The following is a 22,557-nucleotide window of genomic DNA, read 5'->3' on the forward strand; positions in this document are numbered from 1 at the left end:
GTCTTGAATGTTGAATCCATCCTTGCACAGCTGGGGCGTTGACTTGGTCACAGGCGTCCTCCATGGCCTCAATGAGGGGTACCTGGGCCTGGGGCCGGAGATCGTAAACCCTCACGTGGATATGGGCCCCCTTCCTCCTTGTCATTCTCGACCCTCAATCCTCAAATGTCACAGGGAGGGGTATCAAAAGTGCTGATATGGTGCATACAATGAGCAGCTGATTACTGTAACTGTAGACAGATTTTCTTTTACCTGTTTCCTTATCGAAATGTCCTTATGACACATGCCACTGTATATCTGCTAAGATTTGGCTGAACTCTTAGTCCAGCCTCCCTCAGCGTCAATCCGTGGTTCACAACATGGTCCACTAGTGTTGCGCGACTTTCATTTGATAAATTTGGTCCTCTTCTTCTTTGAGCATATTCTCCGGCTTCAGGTCTTCCTCTACCTCTCCCTCTTCCTCTACCTCCACCTCGGTCTCTACCTCTGGCTGGGCCTCCGCCTCTTCCTCTTCCTCTACCTCCTTCTCCTCCTCTGTGGATTCCCCCTCTCACTCTCAGTCTTCTTCTTCTGACTCCTTCCATTTTGGTTGAAAGCAGGTGAACTTACCTGCTGCATTTTATATAGTGCTTAAACCTGATTGGTGTGTCTACAATTAAGCAATCATGTGTTTGCGTACCTGGTGGCTGTGTTTAACCAATTGGTTCATGGGTGTGTTCATTTGAAAGCCTTTGCTTTGAAATTGCAAGGAAATGACATCATGATAAATGTCTGTGTCAAATGCATACAAGTGTGTTTAGTGTTTCGCAAATCACTGTGTGTGATGTTTTGCAAAAAGTGTTGTATGCACAAACAAAGTCTGATTGATTAGTAATGCTGAAATAGTCATTAGATAGTTGCATACAGTTTGGACGCCATTGTAAAGCTACTCAAGATGGGCTTCTCTCATTGGTCAATCCGTGGTTGATCACATGATGAATAAGTGTAGCCCTGATCTCATCAGAGATGGCTCTCCTTTATCTTCTTCCCTCCTCCTCCTCCTCCTAGTTGTTATCCCCTGTCTGTCCCTCCTCCTCTTCTTGCTCTCTGTCTATTGTTGGCATCCGTTGTTCAAAACAGGTAATCTGACCTTTGACCTCTGTAGGACTATACTAAAGCAGTGATTGGTTAGTGTTCAGTTATGACATAATGTGTTTGCACATGTGAGGAGTGTGTGTGTGTGCCCTGGTAAATAAGTGTAGCATTTTGATTGGTTGTGTTTAGAAAAGGAAAGCAAGTCACTGAAAAAACAAACTGAGTGAAAGGCTGAGAAATAGCTTCTGGTTTTGGAGATTTGCTGTGTAGTTTTTCACTTTGAGTGAAAGGTTTCAAAAATCGTGTGACATGAAAAGATTTTGTGTGTAAGCAGTTGAAAAAAACTGTAAAATGGAATGTGAACATCCCATTACTAAAGTGGAAATCTCAGAGGCTGTTAGCTCAATGAAAAAAGGGAAATCTCTGGGTAATGATGGGCTTTCAGTCGAATTTTATTTGCATTTTTGGGAAATTATTGAAAATCCTCTAGGTGATCTATTCAAAGAATGCATTTTAAAAAGGAAATGTCCACGAGTATGAAGCAAGGTTTAATATGTCTTCTCCCTAAACCTGATAAAGATCACTTATTGATAGAAAATTGGAGACCTATTACGCTCTTAAATATTGACTACAAAATTGTATCATTATTTTTTGCTAAACAATTAAAAAGAGGTCTTCATGAGATAATAAGTGAAACACAAACAGGTTTTATGTCTAACCGTCACATTAGCTCTAATATAAGACTTGTTCTCAACCTGCTGGACTATTCTGATAACATCAATACTGACGCACTCATAGTATTTCTTGATTTTTATAAAGCATTTGATACGGTAGAGCACTATTTTTTACTCAAAGCACTTCAAATTTTTGATTTCGGACAAAATTTTATATCTACAGTTGAAATGTTTTATAAAAAATATTGACAGTTCTGTGATATTATATCCAAACACCACAAAAAGATTTCCTGTACTGAGATCAGTTCGCCAGGGCCGCCCTATTTCACCGTTCTTGTTCCTGCTGGTGGTTGAATTACTGTCATTACATATTCGACATAATCCTAATATTAAAGGTTTGTCTATTTTTAGTAAGGAAATTAGAGTTACTCAACTAGCGGATGATACGGCTCTCTTTTTGAGTGACAAACATCAGATTGAATATGCTATATCCCTAATTGACCAATTTTCAGCTGCTTCGGAATTAACACTTAACAAATCTAAATGTGAAATTTTATGTCTGTATCAGACTGAAGAGGAAAAAATGTTTAATATACCTGTTAAGAAATGTGTAAAATATTTAGGTATTCATATCTGCAAGGACCACAAGGAACGTCAACAACTTAATTTTTCATCGAAATTGAAGAAGACTAAAACAATACTGAATTTATGGCTTCAAAGAGACATTTCTATTCTAGGTAGGATTCTTCTGACTAAAGCAGAAGGGATTTCAAGATTTGTCTACCCTGCCCTCTCTCTCAATGTCCATGATTGATGTAAAGACATAAATTCCATATTTACGAATTTTGTATGGAAAAACAGACACCATCATTTAAAAAAAGCAGTGCTCTCTAATTGTAAGGATGAAGGTGGATTTGAACTTCTGGACTTTTTGGACTTGAATTACACCTTTAAGGTGAAATAGTTGAAGGAATGTTTGAGAGCACCAGAGTCTTTATGGTAATTCATCGCCAATAACATTTTTAATAGTGTAGGAGGTCTTACATTTTTATTGAAATGTAACTACAATATTACAAGATAGCTGTTAAAACTATCCCAATTTTATCAACAAGCTCTTTTGGCCTGGAAGCTGTGTCCTTCTCACAACTTTTCTCCACACAAGTCTATTTTATGGAATAATGAATGCATCACTAGGGGGAACAAGTCACTCTATTTGCAAAAATGGATCGATAGAGATATTATCTTTGTAAAAGATCTTTTTGATTGTAATGGTCAATTACTTAATTATGAATCTTTTCTCAGAGAGAAAGCATTCCCAATAACGTTCAAAGAATATAATTCAGTTTTCAAATCTATACCTAATGGCATATTAGAATTAATGAAAAGTTATAAAAAACAAAATGAAATTACTGGTTTTAATTTTACTCTTTATATAAACGGTATGGATATTATGAGCAGCACTTGTATTAATAAGCACATTAGAAAATGCTTTCTAAATTTAAAGAAAATAACACATTGTGGGAAATTTTTCTGTAATTCTCATTTTACTGATGTTAACTGGCTTAGGGCATGGCTTGTTCCCTTTAGATATTGTATCACAAACAAAGTTAGGGAATTACATTTGAAAATATTACGATATCCTACGAACCTGTTTGTCTCAAAATGCATGCCTGTTGATAACTATTGTAGTTTTTGTAAATCAGAACAAGAGTTGTTAACCCATCTTTTTTATGGTTCTTCATTTTGTATTGCATTCTGGAAAAGCTTTGAAGATTATATGATATCTAAACCAAAACATACAATCACACTTGAAGGGAAACATACTATTACCTATTTTGAATGTAAAGATAGAAAGTTATGTAATATTGTAAATCTCTTTATTTTATTAGGTAAGTTCCATGTCCATAAGGCAACATTTTCCAGATCAACACGGTGCGTCAGACTTTTCCAGGTTGAATTTGATATGTACTTTGAGTCTCTTAAGTTGGTATCCAATAAGAAAGCTATCTTAATATCTTATGATCTACTCAAATTTCTTTGTTTAAATGCTCCTGCTGTCTGTATTATTAACGAAGTTTGAAAGTCTGTCTCTTTTGTACCTTTGTATCTTTTATTTCCCTCTGTTTAGATCATTACTTTCATATTTACTTTCATATTATAGTATTTGTACATATTTTTGTATTTTATTTGATTACGTACTATGATGACTGAATATTTGTGAACTAAATCTTGTCTTGTGTCAGCAAGATAGATAGAAAGAAATAGAAATCTTTAGCCTAGGGCTGTCCTCGACTAAAGAAATTCTTAGTCGACTAACACTTATATGATTTTGTCGATTAATCGATTAGTTGATGTAATTGACAGAGCTGTGCTCTTTGAGAGGTGATTAAGACTAGAAAAGCACAATATAAATGTAGTTAATGAACCATCTGTAAAACTGATGTGGTGCCTTAAATAGTAATGCTGTGATGCTGTATGAAGAGGAATCCGCCGACACTGTTCTTGATTATAAAAAGGTTTATTACAAGCAAAGATTCAGCATCAATTTTACAAACTCCTGCAGAGAGCTTGGAGAACGACCAACCCAAACCTCAAAATTTGCCGCGCTGCCTTTTCTTTGTGTGGACAAAACTTATATCTCAAGGCATTGAATTAGCATAGGACGTGATTTGTAAGTATACCATTGGATCGGATAACTGACCAATCAATGCCCGTTATCTGGCACAACTCCAAAAAAGGTCTCTTCTGTCTTGGGGGGACCTCTGCTCATGTTAACAATTTCCAGATGTTCTCAGTAAATGTAGAGTAAAGTTCATGCATCCTCCTTATACCAACTCTTAAGTCAAAGTGTATAGAATGTTATAGAATGCCAATATACCACACTGACTTTCTCCACAATTAATCCTGCAAAAGCACCACTTTAAATCTTGTGTTTACCAGAAATGTGCTCATAAGTTTCTTGGAAATGAGTAATTAAGCATGAATAAGCATAAATGACTCATCAACTAAAGAAATCTTAGTCGACTAAGACCAAAACGACCGATTAGTCGACTAATCGACTAAGAGGTGGAAGCCCTACTTTAGCCAAATAATCACAAATTCACTACAGGATTTTATATTACATTATAATTATTACTTAGGTTGCCTATCTTTGAAGTAAAAAAAGAAATTCTACAAAGGGTGGGAGAAAGATTGATGAATTCTCAAACAAGGCTAGCTTGCCCAGGGCCAGGCCAGCTCAGCGGCATCTTTCTCCCGTCGCGTCCCGCTGTCTCTCCTACCTACACTGGACCCCACACCCTGTCCCCCCCTCCCCTTCTACCTGCCCGCGTAGTGCTGCTGCACATGAGGAGAGAGCAGAAAGGGGAGGGGCTGCTCCTCTGCTCCTCAGTCACAGAACAGAAGAGAGAGGTGACTGTTTTGGCGGCCACAAGAGAGAAATACCTTGCGTGCACGCTGGACAATGCTGGCGTCTTTTCTACAGAAAGTCGCCAGATTTGTCGCTAGTCGCTTTTGTCAAAGAAAGTTGCTAAGGGGGTCTGAAAAGTCGCTAAATCTAGCGACAAAGTCGCTAAATTGGCAACACTGGATGTAACACAGACTTGAGCGATAATTTATACTTTATGCTTTATAAAAGAAAACAGATGGAAGACAACACAAGGGTTGATTTAGCGCTTTGATCACTTTATATAATGTGTACTATGGGGTCTTCTCTACTCACACACTTTAAATCAGTCACCTGAACTCCTGCAGCCAATACGTAACTACATTTAAGCCTCTGAGGATTATGTTTAAAGCCTCTGGGTTTAGGATTTGAACATTTCTGACCTGGGTGACACCAGGAGGTAGAATTATAAAAGTCACTGGGACTAAAAGAAATTAAAGCAAATACAGCATGTAGTATGTATAAAAATATTTTTAATAAGAAAATAAATTCACATCGGAAACAGATGAAGCACAAGTTTAAAATGTATATATATAAATAAAAGTGCATGACAATCTGCCGCTTTGTTTTTGTTCTTCGTAGCACCACCAAGGGAAGGGCAACATTGCAGAATTACCTAAATGGGTAGATTAAAGATTAGTCTGAACATTTCACCAGCATGATTATTTTTAGTAAGTTCAGTCTTGTTGCAAGATGTTTGGGTTTACTCATTAAACAAAAACATTTGCAAAGCAGATTTTTACATATCTTAAAGAGGCGATATGCAGTTTTGGCCATTTCTTCACTGTTTTCTCGCTTTTTGCTTGTAGGTTTCTCTATAGAGCTCCCCTACAGGTTTCTCTATATAGCCCCCCCTACAGGTTTCTCTATATAGCCCCCCCTACAGGTTTCTCTATAGAGCTCCCCTACAGGTTTCTCTATATAGCCCCCCCTACAGGTTTCTCTATAGAGCCCCCCCTACAGGTTTCTCTATAGAGCTCCCCTACAGGTTTCTCTATATAGCCCCCCCTACAGGTTTCTCTATAGAGCCCCCCCTACAGGTTTCTCTATAGAGCTCCCCTACAGGTTTCTCTATATAGCCCCCCCTACAGGTTTCTCTATAGAGCTCCCCTACAGGTTTCTCCATAGAGCTCCCCCTACAGGTTTCTCTATAGAGCCCCCCTACAGGTTTCTCTATAGAGCCCCCCCTACAGGTTTCTCTATAGAGCCCCCCCCTACAGGTTTCTCTATAGAGCCCCCCCTACAGGTTTCTCTATAGAGCTCCCCCTACAGGTTTCTCTATAGAGCCCCCCCTACAGGTTTCTCTATAGAGCTCCCCTACAGGTTTCTCTATAGAGCTCCCCTACAGGTTTCTCTATAGAGCTCCCCCTACAGGTTTCTCTATAGAGCCCCCCCTACAGATTTCTCTATAGAGCTCCCCTACAGGTTTCTGTATAGAGCTCCCCCTACAGCTTTGGAATAGATATTTGGCAGTTCTTATGTTTACTCGTGTCTGACTCCTCTCTCGGTCAGTCTGCTGTTTCCTCTTCCTCTGTTCCTCCGACAATGCTTTCCTAGCTTTCTACTTCTTTTTAGCCGGCTCAGCCATGACGATAGTGTGAAAATACGCGATACTTCCTGACGCTGAGGCCGACAGCTTGCCAGCTGAAAAGTTGCAAGGGAGGTTTTTCCGCTCACAGGCGCTAGAGGGGAGCAAGACGACCACCATTCAACCCGAAAAAAAGTCATATAACCATTCCAATGACTCCGAAGCTGTTCAGTTAAGGTAAATTAAGCTAAAAAAACTGCATAGTTCCCCTTTAAGTCCACCATTGTTTACATCCTTGTCTTCTTTTTCTGCCTTTGCTGGCATATTGCTGCATATTTGGGTGTTTTACAGACATATGTAGATGAGTGGAATAGTGTGAAACCATCGACAGGACTGTGTAGCCCGTCACAACCCCCTCCGCACATGCATGTGTGACCCCATGCTTGTGCACGAGACAAACAAACCAGGGAGCCACTCACAGAAAAACTCCAAAGGGGACCTTTAAATAAACTAACAATTATTAATATACCATTTATGTTTTTAGATTGTTTCACTGTCCCCAAGTGACCCAAAACAAAACAACTAATGTAACTGTGTTTGTGTTCCGAATTTTCATACATGGAAATGGACATTTGCACGTCTAATTAGTATACGAAAGTGTCTTTGATGAGAGCAAGCAGTTAGAAGGCTTGAGCGACGCTCAGGTGGCGGTATAACTTTACATTCAAAGTGGAAATTAAGGAGCTTCTACTGCACAATTTGGAGTTGTTGAAGCATGCCATTTTATTGTAAATATCAGAGGTACGGTCCCGGATGTGTTGATAGCATTGATGTTCATTTGGGCGACTTCTTAATATGGTTATAGACCTTTTTCACGGCAGACATGTTGACATGTCATAGTAGGAAAAGCACAGGTGTATTCAAAACCATCAATCATGGCTGCATTCCACTTAGGAGAGGTCCTGGTATGGTGCATGCCGATCCACTGAAATAGCTTACTGGGACACTAGATGGAATTGAGCCATCGTTAAGGTTATCAATTTCAGCTGTGCTATTCCTACTATGACAAGTCAAAATGTCTGCTGTGAAAAAGGTCCATTACCCTCGAAAAACCAGCTGCGCCCGGTGACTTTTTACAGCTGAGAGATAGATGTCTCTGAGTATGGCAAAGGGTAGCACACGGCTAATTCACCGGTATTAGCTTCCTTTTTCCGGCTCTTGTAAAGACGAAGCTAAAGTAAATGGTTTAATTGATATTCCGTTAAAGAGGTAAGAAGTTGCACTTTAGTGTGACACCATGAAATTAACTGAAAACACTACAAGATCATTTATATTTGTAATAAAAAAGATATGTTTGATAGAACGTTAGCAAAAATGTGTCAGAGCATGAACACAGTTCCGTTAATACTGTTTTAGTTATGAAAAGTCTGTTTCCTAGTACAATATGTTATTTTTACCACCCCTCTGAAGAGACAAGTTTACCACCAATACATTTGTATATATTCATAACTCTACTATCAAACATATAATATAAACACATGCAATAATGATGAATATAAATACACAATAAGTGACTGTACTGCATTTAACAGCAGACTTTCTCTGAGCATCGTTTCCTTATAGAGACATCAGCTCAAGGCCAAACCACAGACACACAGCGAACACTCGGCCTTTGGACCAGCAGTCTAAATCACAGCAGATCTGCAGCCTTGAAGAAATGCGCTGTGCTCCAGCTCCCGAGTCACAGGAAGCTCAACATGGAGACCGAAGACGGCACCTTTGTGTCAGCCTCAAAAAAAAAAAACTGTGGGAGATCAGGGTAATTTACCACAGTTCTGGAGGACCCAGCCGCTGGCGTTAACGTCCAACTTCAACAAGTTCATGACCCATTCGTCCTTCTGAGCTCCCTCCATGAACTCAGACAAGGTAATCTGACCTGTGAGGGCACAAAAACACAATCCACATGGATGACTTTGCTTTTAACAAAGAGTCAAAGAATAAAGGTACATGTCCATTGCCAAGTGTCATGTCTATGCTTCCCATTCAATGTCTATGTGAGCAGCCGGGCAATGCATTCTTCTTGCTACACATTAAAAATGGCGAGTTTTGAAGAAAATTTGAATGGTGCAACAAGTCAGGTCTGCTGACAGGGAATGACTGTAAAGATTTACAATGTTTAGGGCATTTCCAACTGGGACATTTTGGGACTGATTGGTGGGATTGCTGTGGACAAAGTACACATGGAGACACACTGGTAAGAGCCAATGAGGTTTAACCATGTATCAGCTAATTTAAATAGCTCACGGTACTGTATTGTGTCAACAGTTAACTTCATTTAATATTGTTTATGGCGTTTTCTTTTCAGGGGTGCTTAGTCCAAAGTCTGAAGTCTGAAACACATATAACTTAAGGTGACATATTCTTTTTTCCTGTTTTCTAATGTGTACTTCCTTACCGTCATTGTTCTGGTCAACCAGTTCAAAGATCCTGTCACAGATTTCAGACGGCGTCATGCTGACATCAGTCGTCTGGAGCTTGATTTTGTAAATGAGCTGTGTGAGAAACATGACACAGTCTGTGATTAAGTACAACTAACTATCACTTCAATTTACTAAACCCTTTACTTCTGCACAGCATACAGAGTGTGATATTGTCAATTGCAGCAGGCACATGTCATACAGGCTTTGTGAAAGATGATATAACCCTAACTACAATGACGGATCAGTCTTATAGGGCTGCAACTAACGATTATTTTTGCTGTTGATTAATCTGTCAATTATTTTCTGGATGAATGGATTAGTAGTTTGGTCTATAAAATGTCAGAAAATGGTGAAAAATGTGGATCAGTGTTTCCCAAAAAGCCCAAGATGACGTCCTCAAATTTTGTCCCCAACTCAAAGATATTCAGTTTACTGTCACAGAGGAGAGAAGACACTAGAACATATTCACATTTAACAAGCTGACTCAGAGAAGTTTTACTTTTATTTCTTTTAAAAAAGGACTCAAACCGATTAATCGATTATCAAAATCGTTGGCGATTAATTTAATAGATAACTAATTGATTAATCGATTCATGTTCGCAGCTCTACTGTCTTAAATGAAATGAATGAAAAGACTCCCAAATATGTCCCATAAATTGAGAATATTAATAGTTTTATACCCAAAAATAATATGGAACAAAACATTTTGTTTGGAGGTCACCTTGAGGTAACATATAACATGTTATCTAATTCCTGTTGTGCAAATCAGATCGCATTGACAGTTGGCTAATTTTAGGTCTTTGGAGTTAGAGGCTTACTGTAAAGTACACTTAAGATGTTCGCTATAAGAATAGTCCCTACAGAGACCGGCCTCTCCTCACCTAACACCCTGCGACCCCTCAGGCCGTGACCCCCGGCCCTAAGCCTTGAACTATAATCTGTCTTGAGAGGCTTTGTGTTATAAAACACAGTGATTTTGACAATTTGACACATCAGCTGAACATATCCCACTCTATTTTCTACACAACTGCCTCTCATAACATTTGTATTTATTTCAGAAACAATTCACAGAGAAGTGATATTCATTCTGACCAGTTGATTTGTGAAAATGTCTTCCTTACCCTGATGATCCGTTTCACCTCCTGCCTGTCCAACTTGCCGTTCCCGTCCTTGTCGTACATCTTGAAGGACCACTTGAGCCTATCTTCAAGATTCCCCCGTAAGATCAAGTGAAGTGCTGCTACATACTCGATGAAATCAAGTGTGTTATCCTGTAAGCAAAAGTGGCTGCTATGAAACAATCCGATCACGTTTGTTTGATTCTGAGAGCAGTTAAGATCTCGGAGAACAAAGTGACACAAAGTAGGGTTCAGTTCACAATGTACTAAAGGTTTAATAAGACACACAATGATATACATTTTCTAATAATCGCGCCATTCACTTCAACAACAGCTGTGAAAGTTGTGAGAGGTTGTCAAAGACACATGCAAGGTGATTTGATGTCAATATATTCAGAAATGAGCAAGCTATTTAAATTGCAATCTTGAAATGTGCATAAACTTTGATTTGCTGTATCTTAAAATATTATAAAATGTTCTTTTCACTAACTCACGAGTGTGGTATTGAAGATTGAAATGGGGGGTATTGCACTTTTACGACGGCCCCTCACTACAACTATAGTGACAGGCATGTTGGAAAGACAATCAGTTATTTGCACTCTAAACAGCATCGTCATTTTTGGTGATTTTGAGTTGATCAAAACTGGGAAACGTCTGCTTAATTACTTCACCAACTTAACCTAAAACTGGGGGAAATCGGAACTATTGAAGGTAGCGAAAACCGACAAATGTCAAACATTAAACTAACTTAACCCCAGTCCCTTCTCTTAGATGAGTGAGATTAGATAAGAAAGGGACACCAGAGGAAAGGAGGTCGGTTCACTCAGATAAATCTTCAGAAAGGAAAACAGTGTAACAATTTACGATACAAATTAAAACAGATGAGAGAGACTTTGTTCAGAGATTTTTATAGAATGTAACAGATTCACAACGTTTGCACTCGCAATAGAACTAAAAATCTACTTCTAAAATGAGAAATTGCTGCGTCTTTTACCTTATTTGTGTCAAAGGAGTGGAATACTGTCTCGATGTAGAGGGACTCCTCTGCAGAGCTGCTCGCCACCCCGAAGATCCTCTTAAACTCATGTAAATGCAACGCACCGCTCGGACACTCCTTCATGAAAGTGAGGCACAAATCCTGAATTTGTGCCAAATCCATCTCCTCACTGTGGCTCTCTTCTTGTCCCATTGTGCCTTTGATTTCTTTTAGAAAAGATGCGAAAAGTTTGGATCTGAAAGTCTGCAGGGCACTTAGGCATCTACTCAAACTGAAGAGCTGTGAACTACTGTCCAGCTGCTCTCTGAGCAGGCAGAGGGATGGCAGTCAATCTTATTAACTCGGTAATCACTTGACCTTTAGCCAACAAGGTGTTGTACAAGAAGGCATGACAATCTGGCAATACTGTTGTCACCAAGTGCCAAAAACGACAGTATCTACTTAATCATAGAACAGGTAGAGTTAATTAAACCACCTGGCTTTGTACAGTATTACAGTAATACAGTATAGCTACAGATACAGATACAATAATACAGACACAGTCTGAATTCTACTTCTACTTCTTTCTATGGAGCTCCAAAACTGACCAAAGATTATCAGACGACTAAAAGATGTAACTGTATAATACTTAGTTTGCTGTTTATTTCCTTTTTGCACACATGTATTCATATATCCAGTCTCTCTTTTCCCCAAAAAACATTTCCAATGTTCCTAATGCTTATATGGTAATGAAGTGGGCGTTGAACATAAGCAGGGATTGGTCCAGGGGAGTGAGTGTCCGTGTGTGAGACAGTTATTTTTATCAACTGACTGGTGATTAACTTTGCTTGGTTACTGTCCTAGAATAATGAAATCAATTGCTTTTTCAGTTCACTAGATGGTCCAGTTAAAAATAGGGGTGACTGTCAGTGTGAAAAATACAAAAGTTTTCCTTTGGGAACATAATTTGAAGTTCGAAAAAAGCCAATAGATTGCAATACATCACAGAAAGACGCAATATGTTTAAAATCGCAATGATATCGTATTGTGAGATAAGTATGGTGCTAATATTGTATTCTCTGGCCTTTACGGCATTAGTTTTTTATGTATTCTGTTCTTTTTTTGACTGATAACTGTGATAACCTGTTACTGTCTTTTGTCAGTTTTGGGGCTCCACAAACTGCAAGTTACTCAGCAGGCACCTTGATCTGAATTCCACATTTATGTTTATGACAGAAAAATATTTTGCACATCTATAACATGAGATAGGTGCGTCGGAGAGAAGGTGAAGGTGCAAACTGCAGACAACAAGTAGTAAGTGCAAGTAAATTAGCTTTAAATAAGCAAAACTAGTGCAGCTTTAAGAATATGTATATATATATATATATATATATATATATATGGCTTTTGTGTCAGTGTGTCCAGCTGTCCTTTTTCTTGTAAAATCATGATATCCAAAATGTAATTTGGTGATTTGACCACTCACTTAAAAACAAATCCTAAATGGTAAATCACAATGTGTTGATGTCCCAGGAGTTTTATTTACTTATAACTGTTGACCAAATGATAAAATAAACTACACTCAGCTGATCACTGTGCTCCTTAATTAGTTTGTTTTAGAGGTTGCACAGGGACAGCACGGTGAGAAAAAAAGGATTACAGGTAATAATCTCAGCCAGAGGAACATGAGCCCTTTGCATAATGTGGAACATGTGCTAAACTGAGTTCGGCTTTACATGATCCCGTTACAGTAACAGCATCAGAGACGTTACAGTCAAAAGCAGGCTATATGAATAAAACAAAATGTTACACTCACAATGAGGACATGACATGATACAGAAATACCATTCATCCCCAAATGACTTTCTGTGTGCATAGAAAAACCCATATATGTCCTTGAAAATGTGTGTGGCTTATAAAGGGTGTATAATGCACATTTGTAATGCACATTGCACCATACCATAACCCCTATTTTATTAAATTTTTTTTAGTAAATCATTAGGGGATGATGGAAGAGTTTTATATGTAAGCAGCCTTCACATTTTTTTAAATACTGTGAAAAGAAATGTGTGCACAGCCAAACATTAAAATATTTTAAAACTTTATTTTAAATTCTAGCGGAGATCCTTTCCAAAAAATCCCAAATATGTAAGGACGACTTTCAGAGAGATATTTATAAAATGACACACAATACACACAAATACACCTTTGTTCTTTTGATTTTCCTGGAAAAACCAGCCCAAGTCCTTTATTTAGAAATCAGTAAACAGCCTATTTTAGGCAACTGTAATACATGTAAAACGTTACACATAGAACCTTTAATAAAGGCTACCAAAACACATCTTAATGACCCCAAGGAGTCTGGAGTTTGATACCGTTTGTCAATGGTTCAGTATTTAGATTGTTAAAAGTATGTCAAGTTAACTTCCTCTCGACCAATAAGTCGCAGCGCACAACTGTTTAAAGTAGTACTTTAGGCAGCAGAAGGTCCTAAAGACAAACTATTTGTGTTCTTTCTTCAAAAATTAGTGCTTTCTGTTTGCCAACACTGTCTTAAAACAGTATTATCTAATCCAATAAAATGAAACAACCATTCAGGCCTAAAGAGTGTCTTCTTTTCCAACCTGATCTCACAGAATTCCGTGAAATGAACACGGCCCCTTAACTCAAAATCTGTGGCAGTTTCACGGAATCGCAAAAAATTCTGTTATGGGCCCACAGAAGAATTCCGTGAAATGAACACGGATCGCCAAAAATTCTGTGATGGGCCCACGGAAGAATTCTGTGAAATGAACACAGCCCGTTAAGTTAAGGAAAAGGTCGTGGGTGGCCTTACGTTTCCATGACACGCGGGACAACAACGGGACGGTTGGGTTTAGGAAAAGAAGAAAGCGATGGTTGGGTTTAGGAAAAGAAGAAAGCGATGGTTGGGTTTAGGAAACATGACATGCGGACACGATCCCCGGTCTCCTGGGTGAAAGTCCTGTGATGTTTGACCCATCCACCCCCCCCAACCAACCTCCCTACCCGGATTTTCGGGCTTTGAATACTACTCGCTACCGTAGTCGCTCTTAATGCTAGTCACCTTCTTATTGACTTTACATTGGCATTGTTTTCCGTGCCACCCCCACGTAATGCGGTGTTAACAGTTCATGATCATTTCACGGAATTCTGTGAGACCAGGCTGCTTTTTTCCATTATGGGTCATGTTTCAAAATACTGAATTTTACACTGTTACAGTAAAACATTGATTGGTAATACTGGTCCTTATTTTCAACACAAATAAGAGACTGATGTCATTTTGGACAGCAACTTATTCCACAGTAGAAAAATAAATAGGCCTGTTCTGTATCTGTAGCATTTCAGTTGACAACACAACAACCTCTGCCAGAAATAATAAGTGTGTTTTACTGCGTATTAAATCGTTTTGATGATACAAAAAGGGAAAATGATCTTCAGAATGGACAGACAGACCAGAATAACGTGACTAAAATAAACTTTATTATAAGATATACAGCGTTAACCACACAGTACACAACTCTACTTGAGATAGATACATATATATAGATAGATAGATAGATAGATATATACATAGATAGATACATCGATAGATAGATAGATAGATACATAGATAGATACATCGATAGATATAAGTTGATTTCCAATTTTTTACCCATCGTCCCTTTAATTAAACCCAAGCAGCGGTACAGTGTGTTACACTTTTACAAGATGCTGAGCTACACAGGACAACAAGGCCACAACAGAGACATCCTGAAAGTCTATTTTATCTTATCTAAATCTCATTCAGATGTCATTTAGAACATATAGAGCTCAGAGAGATGCTAAAACTTCCAGGTGGTGAGGTGTATCGGCCCAGGGCAGAGGAAGAGTCATTCTTTGGGGCTGCTGTCCAAGAGCTTCTTCCTCCTCTTATCGAGGGGAGGGAAAAGAAATCGCTCTCCATTCATCAGTCGTCCTTATGGTACCCAATCAGGATCATCTCCACACTAGAACACAAGCAAAAAGCTGCTGGATTGCAGCCATCAGGAATAAACTGTTTCCATTTGGCAGAAGGTCTAGACGATGCCAAACTGGGCCAGATCACACAGCTCCATGTCACCAAACGCCTCCCAAGGGCAGACGACTGCCGCATCTGCAGGAGAGGAACCATCGGTTAAAGGATCTTACCGTTATCAACTATCTTAGAATAATTCAACGCATTCTCGGGTTCGTAATTCTAAATTGGTGCATAAAAGTGTATCCGAATACAGGAAATGAAATCATTGATGCTCAAAACTTCCCTGGGGGAGGACACCCACCCAGACCCCCCCACTATGATATGCACCCCCCCATCCCCCAAAGGCACATTCTGGCCTTATATATATATATATATACAATACACTACATTAGACTACACCATTGAAAGGATCTTACCGTTATCGACTATCTTAGAATAATTCAACGCATTCTCGGGTTTGTATGATATTGTACGAAAATGTATGCACACCAATTTGTATGATGTTCTATGAAAGGTCACGTAACATTTAGCATTTAGCAGCCCATACAGTTGAATTTGAGCCGAGAAAAAGTGACCACCATGGGCGACGACGGTTAAGTTTAGGCACCAAAACGACTAGTTAAGACTAGAAAAAAGATTGTAGTTTGGACTGAAACATGGGTCCCCTTAAATAGTTCTCCTGGGACACGGACACCCGTTTCCTGGGTGAAAGTCTTGTGTTCTCCAGTTAACTTCTTCTAGACATGAACTCCGCTTCACGGCTTGAAAGCGCTGTGTTTTATGACTCACCCATCCACCCTGACCTCCTCCCTACATGGACCGAAGCGCTTTCATACAGCAGCTTTCAATGTCGTGCATACAGCAATATATACATAGCCTGGATGCCAGCCAAATTTAGCCCCGCCCACAACATTTGAGGTTGGGAAGTTCATTCTGACTAGAATCTGAGTATGATGACGTCAGGCTAATACATACATGGAATACATTCAAATTACTTTACTTTTTGTAGCTATATGTACGAATGGTTCATGGGAACAGCCTGAATAATTTGTTGCTTATCAGTTATTGCTTTGATTGATAGTTACCTCCAAGGCCCTCCATCCCCGGGACATCATCAAATCTAAAAGGAAGAAAAGGATAGAGACCCCATTATCTGACAGTTGCAATCAACCCTTTGCAGTGGTGTTATCTTTTCTCTTCTAGACTCACCCCTTCTGTCCGGCTTTAGGAGCCTTGCTCTTGAACTGCCTGGTCTCCTTCTGCTTGAACTTGGGAGGAGCGGCCTTGGAGCCTCCGGGTGCTGCTTCTGCTGCGTTCATGTCTATGAAATCAACAACGACAATGAAAAAGCAGAAATGAAACAGAAAAAAATTATCATTTTTAAAAATTGTCTCCACACAAAGACCATGTTATAACTCCAAGCTCAACACTTTGTCATGTCTTAATTTCACAGAAACATATTTAAAAGGAAGTCTATGATGTGGCATTATGAACATTACATCTACACAGATAATTCATACAAAGATCGCTGCAGCTAGAGTCTATGCTTTTGTATGGCACCAGCTGAGAGTCTCACCTGCGTGTGTTGGTTTGCTGGGAGTTTGGCTCGGTGAAGAGAAGCCGTCTGGGAAGTGCTGAGCAAAGGAAGAACTGCAAAACAAAGAGAATGTTCTCTTTCTTTTTGCACTCTCTCTCTGTCTTGTGTTCTCACTCAGTCTCAGAGTTTATATACCTGCTCTGGTCAGACACAAAGCTGATAATAGAGTTGAGATGGAGTATTTACAGGGATAATCTTATGAGAACAGCCAGTACCTGTGGTCCCAAGCCCCTGTTATGCAGACCAACACGTCCTCCAGATCATGCGAAGATATGGGTCATTTGCTCTTACTCTCTTATACAACCCACAGTAGCGTTTCATAAAACTGCTCCCCAATTGGTGGCGGAAACCAGCGCCATATCTAAACCAGACAACATTGGTCGCAGTTTTGAACTCAAAGGACGCAATTTTAAACTGGTCTTTAACATTGTGAAATGATCACAGTTTAGTTAGGTTTAGACACCAAAACTACTTAGTAAAGTGTAGAACAAGATTGTGGTTTTAGTTAAAGTATAGTTCATAATTGTATTTAGAGGTTCTATCAGAACAGGTTTATATGGTTGAATTTTCAAAAAACACCATATTTTTGTTGTACTGCACATTGCTGCAGCTCCTCTTTTCACCCTGTGTGTTGAGCTCTCTGTTTTAGCTACAGAGTGAGACCTCTCACTTCTATCGCATCTTTGTTGGGAGTCGCACATGCGCAGTAGCTAGGTACTGCGAAGTAGCTAGATACTGGGCTACTAGCTAGAAGCTAGCGTTGCTAGCGGTTAGCCACCTCATTCTCAATGGCAAAACACTGCTACAACACACACGAGTTCACCCTAATTTACAAAATAAATTGTATAGAACTACTTACATGTCCTTCGTCTGCAGGTATTCCACGCAAAGTTGGAAGTGCACCCTCGTTTAGAAGAAGTCTCCCGGCTAATCCTGCCTTGTACTGACCGAAGTTGGAGAAACAGCTAGCTGATGTGGTATTAGCTAAAGTGGTTAGCACACACCAAATGTTTCGGCAGATGACGTAGACGGCCCTGCTGATTTTGACCAGCTCACCCGGAGACTGAAGGCAGGACACATTCAGAAACTGTATCTCACTCTAAACAGCATGGATGGTTTTTTTCCAAGTTTGTTTGCGTGTGGAAGTACCAGAGACACAAAATAACTCCCCAAATCCCAGAAAAAGTGTTTTTTTTTAATAATATGGGCACTTTAAGATCAGACGTAACTTCACTTCCGGTTACACACGTGACGCTAAACGTGATGTACGTTATGATAAAAATAACTCACTGTTTACTTTTATTTTCAATTTTTGCGTTTTTCCGGGGGGAGGACAGTCACACCAGACATGAAGCATTATGGGTCATCATGAGCTAAATGATCTTTTGATTGCAGCAAAGGGGAATAAAAACAAGGAGAAACTGTGCATGGGACATTGCATGGATATGTGTGCAGTAGCCAAAAGGACAGAACGATAAAGTTGAAAACGGTTGAAAAATGTCACACTTTAGCAGCTCGTAACCATTTTAGCAAATCTCATTGAGATTGTAAATGTTATTATAGATATACTTGCTTTCAACAACGCGTCATGCGTCTGTTTGGTCCGTTGGTTGTGTACGAAATTTGGAAAATGTGGATGTCCACACAAATGTGCATATGTACAATTATATCTGTAGCTTAAGTAGGAAGTCAGGTGATGTAGTTTAAAGAGCAACAAGATAGGATAGAGAGGAGGATGGGTGGATGGATGGGTCAAACAAGCACTGCTTTCACCCAGGAGTCCTCTGTTTGTGTAAAGACTAAAGAGGGTCAGTTGCAGATTTTTAACCTTTCTCCAGTGGAGATTTATTGGAAGGTAAACGCCGACCTTTGGATACTGGCGGTATTCATCTGCATTTAGGCCTACAACATTACAGATAATTTGCAAACTTTCCCTTAAGGTACCTTACCTCACCAGCCTGGGAAAACCCTGACAAACTTCTGGCAAATTTGAGATTTGCTCTGCAAGTCAGTCTGGCCAAGAGCCCATTCAAGCCCATTTCCAATTTTTCCAAATCGAGGCACCAATCACAACCTTTGAGGCGGGCTTTACACGATGACGATAGCGCAGCGACGGCAAGCAGCTTTTTGTTTACATTCAACATGACGGCCACCGAAGCGCAGCAACCTGTTGATGCCGCTGTCGCTGCTATGTCACCCGGATCGTTGGTCTGATTGGTTGAAGGACTATCCAATTGCGCCCAGAGGCTTTTGAGCAGTGTCATTTCCTTTGACAACTGAGAAGGGTCTGGTGTCAACCAGGCTATTACCTCACCTTAACGTTAGCTAGCTAGCTTGGTTGGCAGAATGCTAGAGAAGACATTTTTAGGCGACCAATCACCAATTTTCCAATTAACTTTGATGAAGTGAAAACACAGATTGAAAGTTTTAGCTGAAAACACGGACAATACCCAAAAACAAGTTGAGGTCTATTTTAATGTCCCCAGTGTTAGCAATTTGTTCGTACCCCTCCACAAAAAATGAAGAATGCACAATTTTCTCTGAAATAACTTGAAACTGACAAAAGCAAATGGCATCCACCATTGTTTATTACATATTTAATAGAAATCAGACTTTGCTTTTGATTTTTTATTCAACATAATATTGTAAATAAGAAAACAAATGAAAATGGCATGGACAAAAATGATGGGACCACTAACCTAATATTTTGTTGCACAACCTTTAGAGGCAATCACTGCAATCAAACGTTTTCTGTAGCTCTCAATGAGACCTCTGCACCTGTTAACAGGTAGTTTGGCCCACTCTTCCTGAGCAAACTGCTCCAGCTGTCTCAGGTTTGATGGGTGCCTTCTCCAGACTGCAAGTTTCAGCTCTTTCCATAGATGTTCCATAGGATTCAGATCAGGACTCTTCAGAATAGTCCAATGTTTTGTTCTTATCCCTTCTTGGGTGCTTTTAGCTGTCTGCTTTGGGTCATTATCCTGTTGGAGGACCCATGACCTGCGACTGAGACCGAGCTTTCTGACACTGGGCAGTACGTTTCGCTCCAGAATGCCTTGATAGTCTTGAGATTTCATTGTGCCCTGCACAGAATCAAGGCACCCTGTGCTAGGCGCAGCAAAGCAGCCCCAAATCATAACCGAGCCTCCTCCATGTTTCACTGTAGGTATGGTGTTCTTTTCTTTGAAAGCTTCATTTTTTCGTCTGTGAACATAGAGCTGATGTGACTTGCCAAAAAGCTCCAGTCCAAAGGACATTCTCCCAGAAGGATTGTGGCTTGTCAATATGCATTTTAGCAAATTCCAGTCTGGCCTTTTTATGTTTTTCTTTCAAAAGTGGAGTCCTCCTGGGTCTTCTTCCATGGAGCCCACTTTCGCTCAAAAAGCGACGGATGGTGCGATCAGAAACTGACGTACCTTCACCTTGGAGTTCAGTTTGCATCTCTTTGGCAGTTATTCTTGGTTCTTTTTCTACCATTCGCACTATCCTTCTGTTCAATCTGGGGTCGATTTTCCTCTTGCAGCCGCTCCCAGGGAGGTTGGCTACAGTTCCATGGACCTTAAACTTCTTAATAATATTTGCAACTGTTGTCACAGGAACATCAAGCTGCTTGGAGATGGTCTTGTAGCCTTTACCTTTACCATGCTTCTCTATTATTTTCTTTCTGATCTCCTCAGACAACTCTCTCCTTTGCTTTCTCTGGTCCATGTTCAGTGTGGTGCACACAATGATACCAAACAGCACAGTGACTACTTTTCTCCATTTAAATAAGCTGAATGACTGATTATAAGATTGGAGACATGTGATGCTAATTAAAGAAACTAATTAGTTTGAAATATCACTATGATCCAGTTATTTATTATCTTTTCTAAGGGGTACTAACAAATGTGTCCAGGCCATTTTAGAATATCTTTGTAGAATAAGCAATAATTCATCTCTTTTCACAGCTTCTTTGCTTTATTCTATGACATAACAAAGGCATGCAAGTATACATGATAAAATAGCTTTCAATTTCATCACTTTTCAGGAGGAATGAAGCATTATTTCAATGAGCTGTAAGCGTACCAACAAATTTGAGCACGTCTGTAGTTAACCTCTGTCCTGATCAACAGGTCCTAAAGCATCCCCTGCTTTATCGTCTATTTTAAAATAAATAGGACCATCATTTACTAAATGAACATCATGCTGTATTGAAGAAGACTTCAAACTAGCGACTGAGTCCATAAACCCATTATGAAAATGTTTACTGAGGTAATAAATCAAGAGAGAAGTAGGCTCATTGTCTCATAGACTTCTATAGAAACAGACTTCTTTTTGGAGCCAGTGGAGTCGCCCCCTGCTGGAAGTTGGAGAGAACGCAGCCTTAAGGAGCTTCAGAATTGGCTTCACTTTTCAGCTACGTCCATTATTTGTACAGTCTATCGGGACAACAGACAGTCAACAATGTGTGAAAAAAAAAAAACAACAACATTGTATTGAGATTTATTTCCTTCTACTGTAAAAAAGGAGCAGTTTTTTTTAACTTTCTGTTTTCAGGATAAGTCAGTGGAGGTGACACACTGATAGACAGACCCTGCAGGGTCAGCACAGGACAACGACATGACTGGCAGCAGCGTATTTGAAGCGAGGGGTTAAGTGTTTAGATTGGATTACAGCTGATTATGAGGGGGTTATGTCATCTTTAACTCACATGTACATCGCTTTGTTACAACACCCCTGTAACCGGATATGGCAGAGTCAGAGCTACACAAGACCAGAGGCCATATATTTTTGTGTAAATTAGTTTCTTGACCTATCTACACAGACTGAGAACGTCTTTCCATTCAGCCATTCAAATCACTTCATCAGAAGTTAATATTAATACATACTTTTTCTGACATTTTGTAAAACAAGCAATTAATCAAATAGTTGTCTAATCGTTCAGTTGATCAACACAAAAAAATGTGCAGTCATTAATCATTTAAATAATTTTAGATGTAAAAATGTCAATATATATTCAAATCCTTTTTTATTTTCTCAGGCATTTGTTTAATTACAGAGTGTGTACGTGTGTGTGTGTGTATCTGTGTGTGTGTGTATGTGTGTGTGTGTATGTGTGTGTGTATAAATTTATATAGTTGCACTTGTATGTCTTTTTGGGTTTACTGTAGGTGTGTAATGAAAGGTGCTATACAAATAAAATTAACATTGACATTAACCATTCAACCCTTGTTAGGATTTTTTATTTTTTTGGCCTATGTGATAGTGAATTTAAATATCATTAGGTTTTGGACTTTTGGTCACTAGGGTGTAATTTCCACTGGGGACAGGGGGGGACATGTCCCCCGCACTTTTTAAAATCCCGTTTGTGCCCCCCCACACTTTCAAATTGTGAACTTTATTTTTTTTAAAGATTATTTTTTTGGAGGCTTTTTCCTTTATTTGTTGGGACAGTGGATAGATAGGAAAGGTGGGAGAGAGATGGGGGATGACATGCAGCAAAGCACAGCAGGTCGGACTCGAACTCGGGCCGCTGCAAAGGACTCAGCCTACATGGGGCGCACGCTCTTACTGGGTGAGCTAGAGGTTGCCCCAAATTGTGAACATTTTTGACTCTATAAAATGATTCTCTTAAGTCTTGGCGATCGGCCCCTACATTAAACAATAA

At 39.5% G+C, this 22,557-nt stretch overlaps 2 protein-coding genes across 2 annotated transcripts; both read right to left on the reverse strand.

Moving 5' to 3' along the window:
• Positions 1-7,775: 7,775 nt before the first annotated feature.
• Positions 7,776-11,733, reverse strand: LOC116067353 (guanylyl cyclase-activating protein 2-like). The gene is made up of 4 exons (XM_031323784.2): positions 11,314-11,733; positions 10,323-10,472; positions 9,177-9,273; positions 7,776-8,657 (listed from the first exon to the last, which is right to left on the reverse strand). The coding sequence occupies exons 1-4, from the start codon at positions 11,506-11,508 to the stop codon at positions 8,536-8,538; spliced, it is 564 nt and encodes a 187-aa protein (XP_031179644.1). The 5' UTR covers positions 11,509-11,733; the 3' UTR covers positions 7,776-8,535.
• Positions 11,734-14,774: 3,041 nt separating this feature from the next.
• Positions 14,775-17,044, reverse strand: LOC116067245 (retinal cone rhodopsin-sensitive cGMP 3',5'-cyclic phosphodiesterase subunit gamma-like). Its single transcript, XM_031323617.2, has 4 exons — positions 16,890-17,044; positions 16,523-16,634; positions 16,399-16,433; positions 14,775-15,448 (listed from the first exon to the last, which is right to left on the reverse strand). Exons 2-4 carry the CDS (start codon positions 16,630-16,632, stop codon positions 15,372-15,374), a joined length of 222 nt encoding a protein of 73 aa, XP_031179477.1. The 5' UTR covers positions 16,633-16,634; positions 16,890-17,044; the 3' UTR covers positions 14,775-15,371.
• Between the last annotated feature and the right edge of the window lie 5,513 nt (positions 17,045-22,557).

This window comes from Sander lucioperca, chromosome 3 (assembly GCF_008315115.2).
Source record: "Sander lucioperca isolate FBNREF2018 chromosome 3, SLUC_FBN_1.2, whole genome shotgun sequence".
NCBI classification, from domain to species: Eukaryota; Metazoa; Chordata; class Actinopteri; order Perciformes; family Percidae; genus Sander; species Sander lucioperca.